This window comes from Phyllobates terribilis, unplaced genomic scaffold, assembly GCF_046119375.1.
Source record: "Phyllobates terribilis strain yellow unplaced genomic scaffold, ASM4611937v1 Scaffold_4__5_contigs__length_816908805, whole genome shotgun sequence".
Classification (NCBI taxonomy): Eukaryota; Metazoa; Chordata; class Amphibia; order Anura; family Dendrobatidae; genus Phyllobates; species Phyllobates terribilis.
Genome location: NW_027362764.1, coordinates 580,062,928 through 580,075,229, shown reverse-complemented (window position 1 = coordinate 580,075,229; position 12,302 = coordinate 580,062,928). Strand labels below are relative to the sequence as shown.

The following is a 12,302-nucleotide window of genomic DNA, read 5'->3' as shown; positions in this document are numbered from 1 at the left end:
AGATAGCTTCCTGATCAGTTATGAATGCCTTTACAAGTCGTATTTTCTTTTCAGACAAAAGTTAGTGATGAACAGTCATTTGCTTTCCACTCTAAAATTATTCTAGGTTAAGTCTATGTTACCCTTCTGGAAATTATTCTGTAGAGGTATATTGGATATTCCTGTAACCTGGATAGCATAATTGCCCTCACATTTGGTGCTTTTTTCAATTTTTTTCACTTTTTACCTTATTCCTTTATTTTAAAGAGTTATTCCCAAAAGAGCAAGTTATTGGATGCTGGGGGACCCCCAGATATCCCAAGATCAGGGCTTCCATATTGAATGGTGTAGAGGTGAGCTTGCTTGACCTCCGCTCCATTCATTGTCTATGGGATTGCCGGAAATAGCTGAGTACTGCACTCAGCAGTTCAATAGACAATAAATGGAGCGGAGACCAACCTTGCACACCTCCACTCCCTTCTGGTACCAGAATCCAAAGCTCCAATCTCAGGATTGCTGGGAGTTACCATCCATCAGACATTAATCGGAAATCTCTTGCCTTTTCTGACAATATCTCTTTAACATAAATTTCTTGATATCATCTATGTAACAAGTGGGAGCAAAAAGAAGAAAAGGAAAGTTAAACATTTCTTTTGTTTCTCTCAGTGGAGGAGGTTTGTGGTTGTGTTATAGCAGAAGCTTCAACAAAATCCAATAATTACAGATGTAGTTACCATTTTTATTCTGTTGGCACCACAACACCTCAGCACCCTGACATGCCTATCATATCATAGAAATATATTTTGACAAAACAAATATTTATTCTCAGAAAACATAAGATGATAAAGTTATATCAAGGTCAAGTGGTTTACCATACCCATCGGAGCTGTCCATCACTTGTAAGCTGTCTATAGAAATCTCTGAAATTAGTAACAATGTCTTCAAGATTCCTTCCGACCACAAGATGTGACAGCGCTTTCACAGCACACACCACTGCAAAATAATATTATAATTAATTGTAACCCCACTGTGTTAGATCTTCAGGATTGAATCCACTATAAAACTGATCTCTTTATTGTTAAATTGTTACATAAAACAACAAACTTATTTTTATCAACTGAAGCTTGTGTACACAGGAATATCTGTTTATTATAAGGAATCTGTCTGCGGGATTTCATCCCCCAAAGAATTTATATGTGCATATAGCTCTTTCAAAGACAAGTCCAGCAATATCTTTACATGGCCAGACCGTTCCTCCATTACCGAGAAATCAACGTTTGAATGGATATGCAAATAAGGCTGAAGTGCTTTCAGCACATTTAAGCTCTTCCCAATCTTCTGTCACTCCGGCTCTATTCCCATCCCACAGCTGCCTTCTTCTGTGCCTTCTCCTGCTTGACGGACAGTTCCTATGTTTGAAATCACACAACAAAAGAGTTGTCAGTCAAGCAGGTGAAGGCGGCTCTGGGTGGGGAATAGAGCTGGAGTGACAGAGGATTGGGCCGAAAGCACTTTCAGCTTCATTTGCATATACATTCTCAGTAAAGCATGAATGGACTGTCTATTTAGAGGTATTGTTGGATCTGTCATTGAAAGCGCTACATGTGAATATAAATAGTTTCGAGGGTGAAATCCTGTTGTCTGAATCCCTTTTAAAGAAGTGATATCAAAATTTTTCTTCCTTAATCATCTATATAATGATGTGTAAGTGTATTAAAATACTTACCAATCGCTGTGTTCAACAATTTCCAGCTCCTCTCTTGATCTCTTTTGGGCTATGTCATCTTAAATCACACTAGCCGGATCACACAGCTTTTTATCTGTGAACCGGAAGTCGCTTTCTCAATGTAAGTCTATGGAGTCTTGTTCTGAGGCTTACATTAAGACAGCAGTACCAGAACACATAGTAGACTCTGAGTCGGCAAACCTGCAGAGCGGTCACTTGGGACTGCAGTGGTGTTAGAAACCAAACAAGACAGCTTTAGGTAAGTATTTCAATACATGTGCACACCATTACATAAGTAATTAAAATTTAGATGAAACTCCTTTAATTCCATTGACCTTAATCCTCTATGTTGCATATATGTTGAATAAAAATGTAAAATTGAAATTCTGGTTTGGAGTCTATGTTTTGGTCAATGGTCTCCCTGGGCGCCTCTTAATTTTCCTTTGTCCCCTAGTCGCTGCTTAAATAACCTTTGTTAAAGCCAAGATCTGGCACTTGGCAGGAGAAAACCAGTACAGGGTGGATAGGCAGCAATTATGTCAGAGCTTTGTAGCCATCCCCGATCACTGACGAAACGCTCATGTATGAAAGGTTTGATGTGACGTATATTGACTGACGGGGGTTTTTTTGCATAGAGTGATTCAAACTAATAATTTGGTGCCTATTCGCATCACGTCAGACCACACAACCAATAAAAACTGTCAGCCACATGGAAAAACTGCAGACAAGTACTTTATGTATATCTATAGTATCTATTTGTACCAAAACTCCAGATCTAAAAAAAATCTTTATGTAACTGATTTCCTAAAATTGTCTCACTGTATTTCACTATATTGGGAGCTTAAAGCAAATGATTGTAAATATCAACTTACCAATCTCTGTGCCTTTTCCTAAAGTGAATGTCAGACCACAGCCCTTTAAAGCGTCTTCTGCATCACTTTCTATGACAACATACGCCGCAGAGTAATCGGGGTCTGTGTGCTGTCATACAGTGAAATACAAGAATGAGACTTAGATCTGAAATTATTTTATATTGTCAATAATTAGGAAATGAATGATATATTAATGTTTCACTTTTAGTTTTTTTTTTTTTATCAGTAGCATCAACCATTTTTTATTTTTATTTTTCAGATTTTTTATGTTCTTCTTTAATTTTCATATTTAATAAAAAATTAAATTAGTAACTTTTAGCAGAAGACAATGTCACTTTTCCAGTAGTCTTTATCCTCCCCCCCAAAATAAAAATCAGTGATGCGTGCTATGAAATATGCATCCTATAAAGAAATCAGAGATACCCAGTTGGCATCATATGTAAAGACTCATACACAGCGCTGAGCACCAACTGGCCAGTCTGCTGGGTGCCAGGGAAGGGTAGCGAGGACCAGGGCTACAAATGCAATGTTTTCTCCTGATGCCAACTTTATGTATGTGCATTGTACAGAAGAATAGCATTACAAGATGATGTCACTACCTTCACTAGCAAGATGTTATTTATGAACAGCAGTGATATATGTCTTCTCTTCAGCGTGCACATTGTGTGCAGAGCACCATAGCGGGAGTGCGCCAAAGAGAAGACATATATCGCCGCTGCTCAAAACATCTTGCTAGTGAAGGCATGTGTAGATTAAAGGGGATATCCGGGACTTTATTTAAAAAAAAAATGTGCCTTAGCACTAACAGGCAGGGAATTGCAACTTACCTGCCTGTTGTGCACGGTGCCGTTCATCACCAGCACAGAGCGGTCACAGACTGCTCCTGCCGGGATTCTGAAGCCGCTGCTGATATCACGTCTACAGAGCGAAGGCTTCTTTTCCGCTTCACTCTGTCGACGGAGTGGGACTTCTGATGTCATTTTGATTGACAGCCGGATCCCCGCTGCCTAGCTGGGGGAGCCGGCAGTCAATCAGAGTGACATCAGAAGTCACTCCCCGTCGCGTCACAGATGCAGCTGAATCCCCGGCAGGAGTGGTCTGTGACTGCTCTGTGCCAAGAAAGAACGGCGCCAGGCACAACACGCAGGTAAGTTGCAATTGCCTGCCTGTTAGAGCCTTTTTTGTTTTTCCCTAAAGTCCTGGACAAATTTTTTTCAGAACAAGGGGGATAACTTGGAGTTTCAACTACGCATGTGCCGCCGGCGTCATTTTATTGGAGACAATGTTTTTTCTAGAGACCACAGCAATTATTGTGCCGGCGCGATATTTAAAATAGGAGGCGGATCACTGACCTGTCATTCAAACAGGAGCATGACTAAGGGACCAGAGCACCAAGAAAAGACCCTGACCACAGGCCCGCCACAATGCACGAATATATCATTAAATGAAAACTTCACACAAAAATTACACAAAAACCACAAAACAGGTTTCTTCACTGCAGATATCATTTTAATCAGTATCACAGCACCAATATGGCTATGTGTGTACTTTACTTTCCAAAATCCTGCTGACAGGTTCTCTTTGAAGCTTTTTCTAATGTTCTATCTTCAGAAACGAGCCACTCAAGGCCCCCGGCCCCCTGTTTGCCAGGGACACTGTATTCCTGGCGAACAGGGTCTAAATGATGGAGTGTGATAGCGGCATGTGCTCCTTACCTAGGTAAGCGGCCGCTCAGAGACTGCAGGGTGGCCAGTAATGTAGGTGACAAGCTGTACACTATAAAATGGAAAATCCCTCAGTTCTTGAGAGTGTTTTTAATAGGAGGTGCATTGCAGAGTTGTTTGCTATTACAAACACTTTACAATTGTACATATTTAAGAACTTGAGACAGCCCCTTTAAGAACATCCCAATGTACTAACATTTCTTTCTAGACTTTTGTATTTTTTCGGAAGCAGAGTTCAGTGGCTTTCAGGGACTTGAGACAGGGTTTGTATTTGCCATGTTTAAAGTGCAAATTATTAACCTTACCATGGCATCAGAGCCGTGCAGGCCCAGTGAGGTTGGGAACCGGACGTCTTTAACAGAAAGCCCGGTAATCTTTCCTTTCACCATATCGTACGTTTACACTTTGTTTCTGCGAAAAAAGAAAGAACAATAATTGGTATCAGTGTGAGAGTCAGGAGCAGTGTGGCGGCAGTGCTTCCTCTGTGCAGGGTAGGCTGTGGATATCACGCCCCATCAGCTGACCCACTCACTATTAGCTGACATGGATTCTAGACACAACAGAGTTTAACTCTTACTACACACGCTCAACAGTTGAGCAAGTTATCGTTCAATAATACTGCCGGTTTTGCATTTGCTTATTATTTAAAAAGTCACACTTACTGTCGTTATATAATTATTATTGTTAAACTAATTTTAAATTCTGGCAAATATCAATGAATGAAATTAAAAAGAATTATCCTTGACGTGAAGAGTTCACAATCTAAAAGCAATTGCATGAAAAATTGGAAAACATAAATGTAGGCACAACAAAGCTGTTGCTCGTTAGACTGAATAGACACATGCTAAGGGCTCGTTCACACAATCATATTTTTGGTCCAAGTGTTGTCCGTAGAAAAAACAGCCAGCACTCGGACCAATGTTATTCAATGGGGCAGTGCAGACGAGCGATTTTTTTCAATAACCGAATCTGTGTGTGAAAAAAAGCACAGCATGTACTAGTTTCTTCTGTGTGTTGGATGAGACTCGTCCATTCAAGTCTATGGATGTGAGAAAAAAAAATAGGATGCCATAGTATCCAGTATAGCATACATTGCAATACTGTAAGATAGGAAACTGTATATAGTCCTGTAAATGATTAATAGCTGCTGTAAAAATAGACTGCGTACGGATGACAAGTGAGAAAAGAATTGTACCATTTATCAGGATGAAACTCTGAACAATTTTTTAAACGCTTGTGTGAACCTACCCTTAGGGGAAGAGTGGCTGCTGTTTAGGACTAGGAATGGATTGTTGTAAGTGTGGTGGAAATATTACACTCCATTTAAAATGGGCAAGGCGGTGGCAAGGGACGGGGAAGTGGACGTGTGTTGGTGATGGTGCCCACAGAGGCCGTGGACAAGATGAAACTGTGCCTGCTGAGGGAGTACAACAAACACCCACATCATGTCAAACTAACTTCCTATCCCAATTACTAGGGGGCCGCAGATCACCACTCTAGAAGCCAGAGCAGTGTGAAAAGGTTGTTGGTTGGATAGCGGATAATGCTTCCAGTCACTTTGCCACCACCACCACCCTGTCTTCCACACGGTCAAGTCTCAGTAGCCGTGAGCCTGGACCACATATTCCTCACCCTGTTCCTCCTTCCTCCCACCATGCCAAGTGCCTGGAGATAAGTAATCCCATACTTAGACACTCCGAAGTGCTGTTCAGTTTTCCACTTATAGATTCCGGCCTCTCGCCCGGCCCGCTTCAAGCGGGGCAAGAGGAAATCGCATGTAGCGATGCCCAAATATTTGAGCAGCCACGGTCACAAGAAGGCGACTGTGTCAAACTGTCACAAAAGGTGGATGATGATGATGAGACACAATTGCCACCAAGTCACGAGGAGGCCCAGGGTGCGTATGTGGAAGACGAGGTGGTGAACGATGAAGTCACTGACCCAACTGGCAAGGTGACATGCACAGCGAGGACTGCAGCACAAGGGAAGGGAGGAGTAGCACCACAACAGGCAGGAACAAGCCACAGACACAAGGCGGGCAACTTTTCCCCGGAACACCAACACAAAGGAAGTTGCCAGTGCAACTGTTAGGTCTTCCCGAGTCTGGCTCTTTTTTAAAGACTGTCCAGATGACCCCAAAAAGGTCATTTGCAACCTCTGCCATGCCAGCATCAGCAGGGGCAGCAAAACTACCAGCCTGACCACCACCAGCATGCTCAGGCACATGACAGCAAAACACCCGACTAGTTGGGCCGAATGCCAGGGTCCAGAAACAGTGTCTGCGGGTGACACCACTGGCTGTTTCGCTGTTGTGCGTGCACGCCAATCCTCTGTCCATGGTGCAGACAAAGATGCCTCCCACCCTGCACCTGTCGTTGCACACTTGCAACCTTCAGCGTCCTTGTCCCAGCGCAGCTTTCAGTTGTCACTACCCCAGTCGTTTGAACACAAGCGCAAATATGCAGCCAACGCGCCACAGACCACAATACTAAACTCACACATTTCTCAAATGCTTACACTTGAAATGTTGCGTTTTAGGCTCGTGGAGATGGAATCTTTCCTCAACCTGATGGTGGCGGCCTGCTTCGGTACTCGGTCCCCAGCCGCCACTATTTCTCCCTGTGTGCCATTCCAGCCTTACACAAGCACGTGTCCCAGAACATTACCTGTGCCCTCAACAACGCAGTTGCTGGGAAGGTCCACCTAACCACGGACACATGGATAAGTGCTTGTGGCCAGTTAAGGTACATCTCGCTGACGGCACACTGGGTTAATATAGTGGAAGCCAGGACCCAGTCGGACCCTGGGATGGAACACTTCCTCCCGACACCAAGGATTGCGGGCCATGGGTCAATCAGGGTTGCACCCACATTCTACAGTTCCTGCACCTCCTCCTCCTCCTCAGACTCCATCTCCGAAATGACCATATCAGTCGGAAGCTGAAAGCACTGCCTCGGCCAAGCAGCAACAGGCACTGCTGAAGCTAATATGCTTAGGTGACAAATCGTACACCGCTGCAGAGTTGTTGACAGCTGTAAAAGAGCAGGCAGATCTGTGGCTGTCACCGCTGAACCTATAGCCAGGCATGGTTGTGTGTGACAATGGCTGGAACCGGGTGTCGGCTCTGAAGCTAGGCAAGCTCACACACATGCAATGCAAAAAAAAGGAGCATGGACCGCACCTCCAAAAATCATACATTTGATCTAATGCCTCTCGGCAAAAATATATATAACTGAACATGAGGTTCTTAGTTTAACATTCTGATCAGACTGTATGAAGCCCACTGCCACGTCATGGCAAACCTCGTAGTGGGTCCTAACATTTCCTACCTGAACGGGAGCGGAGCCGTGCGCCAACCACCGCCACAGCGAAAATGCACCAGCAGGGCGGGCGGCTTTGTGCCTCACAGCACTAAGAACCTCATGTTCAGTTATATATATTTTTGCCAAGAGGCATTAGATCAAATGTATGATTTTTGGAGGTGGGGTCCATGCTTCTTTTTTTTGCATCACACACATGCCATGCCTGGCCCATGTGCTCAACCTAGTGCTTCAGCTGTTTCTCAAAACCTACAAGGATCTGCCTGAGCTGCTTGTAAAGTACGCCACCTGTGTGCCCAGTTTCGAAAGTCACCTACAGCTTCCGCCGCTCTCACCGTGCTTCAGCAGTGTTTGCAGCTCCAGCTCACTGACTAGTGTGCGTTGCCACCACACGTTGGAACTCAACCTTGCAGATGTTTGGAAGGATTTGTGAGCAGCAGAAGGCAGTTGTTGAGTACCAGCTTCAACATGCCCATTGTTATTCAGGTCAGCCTCTGCACATAAGAGTTGATGAGTGGGCATGGATGTCAGACATCTGTGCCGTCTTCCAAAACTTTGAGGACTCCACCAAGATGGTGAGTGGCGATGACACCATAATTAGTGTCACCATCCTGCTTCTCTGTCTACTGAAATGCTTGCTGCTCACAATTAAAGAGGAAGCATTGCAAGAGGAGCACAATGAGATGGAGCAAGGAACCATACAGGGTGATGCCACACAGCCCAGCCTCATCTCATCCCAACGCGGATTGGGTGACAATGAGGAGGAGGACGAGGAGGAGGAACAGGAGCTGGTTTCCTGCACTACAGATGGTACTACCCACACAGCATTCATACCGTCTGTTCTGTGTGGATGTCCTGAGGAAAGGGAAAACGAGGATGAGGAGAGCATAGACAGTCGTCCTCTTGGTCAGGACAGGGAAGACTTGGCTGTTCACAGTCTGGCACACATTGCTGACTTTATGTTTCTTTGCTTTTCCCGTGAACCTCGCGTTGTACACATTTTGGCCGACAGTAATTACTGATTGGTCACACTTCTAGACCCACACTACAGAGAGAACTTTCTATCTCTCCTTCCCGTGGCAAGAGGGCTAATAAAATTTTGCAGTACCAGAAGGCCCTTGTTGTGGAATTATTAAAAAAATTCCCATCTGAAAACGCTGGTGGCAGAGGTCACAGTACGTTGGACAACCAAGAATACAGGCGAGGGAGACAAAAATACAATGCAGCAGAGGCAGGGAAACACTGTCAAAGGTGTGGGACAGTTTTCTCAGACCCTCCAAGCGCCCAGGCTCTGATGCACGGAGTACTCTGACAAGGAGGGAAAAGTTTTGGAAGATGCTCAAGGAGGTACCAACGTCATCCTCTGTGCCTTGGATATCCAAGCTAGACACGTGGCATGAACTGGCTCTCTACGCCTTTGAGGTCCTGGCCTTCCCTGCCGCTAGCTTTTTGTCAGAGCGTGGGTTTTAGTGCCGCTGGTGGCATTATAACTGATAGGCGCATCCGCCTGTCAACTGAAAATGCTGATAGGCTGACTCTTATCAAAATGAATAAGGGCTGGATTGGGCCAGGCTTCTCAACACCACCGGATGATAGCAGCTGAACATAAAATAATGTCAAATCCAGTGGCTTTTTTCGGGGTGGGGGTGGGGGGTTCTATTCCCATGCACCTCTTCACACACAGACATGGGTATACGCCTCCTGATTTTGTCTATAATCTGTTGCCCTCCTCCTTCTCCTCATCCTCCACCACCATATCCCCAGGTGACCGTGATGCAACACCCACAAAAAATTTTTAAGGGTATTTATGATGCCCATAGGAATTGTTTTTTAGAGGCCTACCTCTAACATTCTGTATGTTATACAGTATGTTCATGTATACCCCCCAGGGGTAAAGGTTTTTCAGCCCATGCACTTAGTGTATGGGCATTACCAGTATAGGAGACCCACTCCTTAACAATGGTAAAAACATTTTTAATGCTGACCTCCTCTACGTCTCTTCAAAGGGGTGTTGAAGTGCGTCCGATTTTTGGGCAGCCCTTGCAGTCACTGCATGGGCATTACCACTGTGGGACACCCACTCCTTAATAATGGGAATTTTTTTTCTACAGAGGCCCTCCTCTATGTCTCTTCAAAGGGGTATTAGGGTGCGTCCAAATTTTTGGCAGCCCTTGCAGTCACTGCATACGCAAAAACAGTATAGGAGACCTGCTGTTTTTTAATGGGAACCTTTTTTTTTTTTACTGAGGCCCTCCTCTATGTCTCTTCAAAGGGGTATTAGGGTACGTCCAAATTTTTGGTAGCCCTTGCAGTCACTGCATACGCAATAAAGGTATAGGAGACCCGCTCCTTTATAATGGTAACATTTTTTTTACTGAGACCCTCCTCTCTGTCTCTTAAAAGGGGTATTGGGGTACGTCCAAATTTTTTGCGACCCTTGCAGTCACTGTATTTGCAATAACAGTATAGGAGATCTGCTCTTTTATAATGGGACCATTTTTTTTTACTGAGGCCCTCCTCTATGTCTCTTCAAAGTGGTATTGGGGTGCGTCCAATTTTTTTGGCAGCCCTTGCAGTCACTGCATATGCAATAACAGTTTAGGAGACCCGCTCCTTTATAATGGGAACAACAAAGCATAGCCGGCTGATGGTCCTCTAACAATCGTGAGGGCTGACTGCTGGCCCTTTAACAATAGTAAAGACTGCCTGATGGCCCTGTAAAAATAGGCTTTGTGACTTTCAGAGTCCCTCCTTCATAAATGAAACAGGACATGTCTGATCATGTCTCACACACCACATGGGAAGATAAGGTAGTAAAATGTTAACATGACATTTACTGGTGAATGTATTTTTCACCGTTGAAAGCAATGCAAAAGTGCAAAAACGTATCAAAAACGCTATGTGTGAACATAGCCCAAGGTGTGGAGGAGCATTTTTTTGTGTGTTTTTTTTTTGCCTGATATACAAATCATTATGCTGGAAAGAATGCCCCTTAATGTTTTTTCCATGAAAATCTATTTTGTCTTCGTTTTTGTATGTTTTATTGTGAGTCCGTAAAAGTGGTTTAATACTCTGACAACATTCAGAGATGCTTCCAGGGGCCTTCCCCATGCTATTCCCATGTCATATCAGCACTATTCCCATCGATTTGGGCAATTTTTAGGCACCCTGCAGACCTCCAGGAAGGGGGGGGCGCTGGAAAAATGCTTTGAGTTTCCCATTGACTTACATTGGGCTCATTACGATTTGCTCGACCAGAGCAATGAGCACCCAAGCATTTTAGTGCTCACTCATCACTAAAGTGGACGTGATGGTGATGGTGAGCGCAGAGACCGAGTCCATGGACAAGGTGAAACTGTGCCTGCTGTGGGAGCACAATAAACACACACATCATGTCGACCTCACATCCAGTCTCACTTTTTAGGGGGGGCGCGGAACACCACTCTTGAAGCTAGACCAGTGTGAAAAGGATGTTGTTTGGATAGCAGATAATGCTTCCAGTCAGTTTTCCAGCACCACCCTGTCTTCCACACAGTCCAGTCTCAGTAGCCGTGAGTCTGGATCACATAATCCTCACCCTGATCCTTCTTCGTCCCACACTTGGACACTCCGAAGAGCTGTTCACGTTTCCATTTATAGATTCTGGCCTCTCGCCCTGCCCACTTCAAGCGGGACATGAGGAGATCTCATTTAGCAATGCCCAAATAATTTAGCAGCCATGTTCACAAGTAGGCGACGGTTGGAAAGTGCAATTACTGTCGCAAGAGGTGGATGATGAGACACAATTGCCAGCAAGTCAAGCGGAGGACCGGGGTGCGGAAGTGGAAGACGAGGTGGTGGACGATGAAGTCATTGTCCCAACCTGGAGAGGTGACATGCAGAGGGAGGACAGCAGTGCATAGGGGTGGGGATCTGCAACACCACAACAGGCAGATAGAGGTAGTGCGGTGGTCAGAGACAAGGCGGGCAACTGCTCCCTGGAATATCAACACGAGGGAAGTTGTAAGTCCAAGGGCTAGGTCTTCCCGAGTCTGGCGCTTTTTTATAGACTGTTCTGTTAACCCAACAAAGGCCATTTGCAACATCTGCCATGCCAGCATCAGCAAGGGCATAAAAACTACCAGCCTAACCACCACCAGCATGCTCTAGCACATGACAGCAAAGCACCTGACTAGTTGGGCCGAACGCCAGGGTCCAGAAACAGCGTCTGCGGGTGACACCACTGCCTCTTCCCCTGTTCTATGTAGACGCCAATCCCCTGTCCATGACGCAGGTGAAGATGCCTCCCACCCTGCACCTGTCATTGCACACTTGCAACCACTGTCAGTAACCACGTCCTTTTCTCAGCACAGCATTCAGTTGTCTCTACCCCAGTACTTGGAACGCAAGTGCAAATACTCAGCCACTCACCCACAGGCCACAATACTAAACGGCCACATTTCCAGACTGCTTGCACTGGAAATGTTGCCATTTAGGCTTGTAGAGACGGAAGCTTTCCGCAACCTCATGGCGGCAGCCATCCCTCGGTACTCAGTCCCCAGCCGACACTATTTCTTCCGGTGTGCCATCCCGGCCTTACACAAGCACGTGTCCGATAACATCAGCCGTGCCCTGAACAATGCTGTTACTGGCAAGGTCCACTTTACCATGGACATGTGGACAAGTCCTTGTGGCCAGGAAC

General features: G+C 45.1%; 1 protein-coding gene and 1 long non-coding RNA gene across 2 annotated transcripts in view; one reads left to right on the top strand and one right to left on the bottom strand.

Annotated features, from left to right (window-relative positions):
* ENOSF1 (enolase superfamily member 1) overlaps positions 1–4,825 on the bottom strand; it is a 78,672-nt gene extending 73,847 nt beyond the window's left edge. Inside the window, exons 1-3 of the mRNA XM_073679129.1 lie at positions 4,607–4,825; positions 2,578–2,686; positions 857–972 (exon numbers count right to left, since the gene is read on the bottom strand). Of these exons, the coding sequence (XP_073535230.1) occupies positions 857–972; positions 2,578–2,686; positions 4,607–4,690 (309 nt within the window). The 5' untranslated portion in view covers positions 4,691–4,825. The remainder of the gene's footprint in view (positions 1–856; positions 973–2,577; positions 2,687–4,606) is intronic.
* Positions 1–12,302, top strand: part of LOC141265707 (uncharacterized) — a 179,109-nt gene that overhangs the window by 68,721 nt on the left and 98,086 nt on the right. The gene's annotated exons all lie outside the window — the stretch shown is intronic.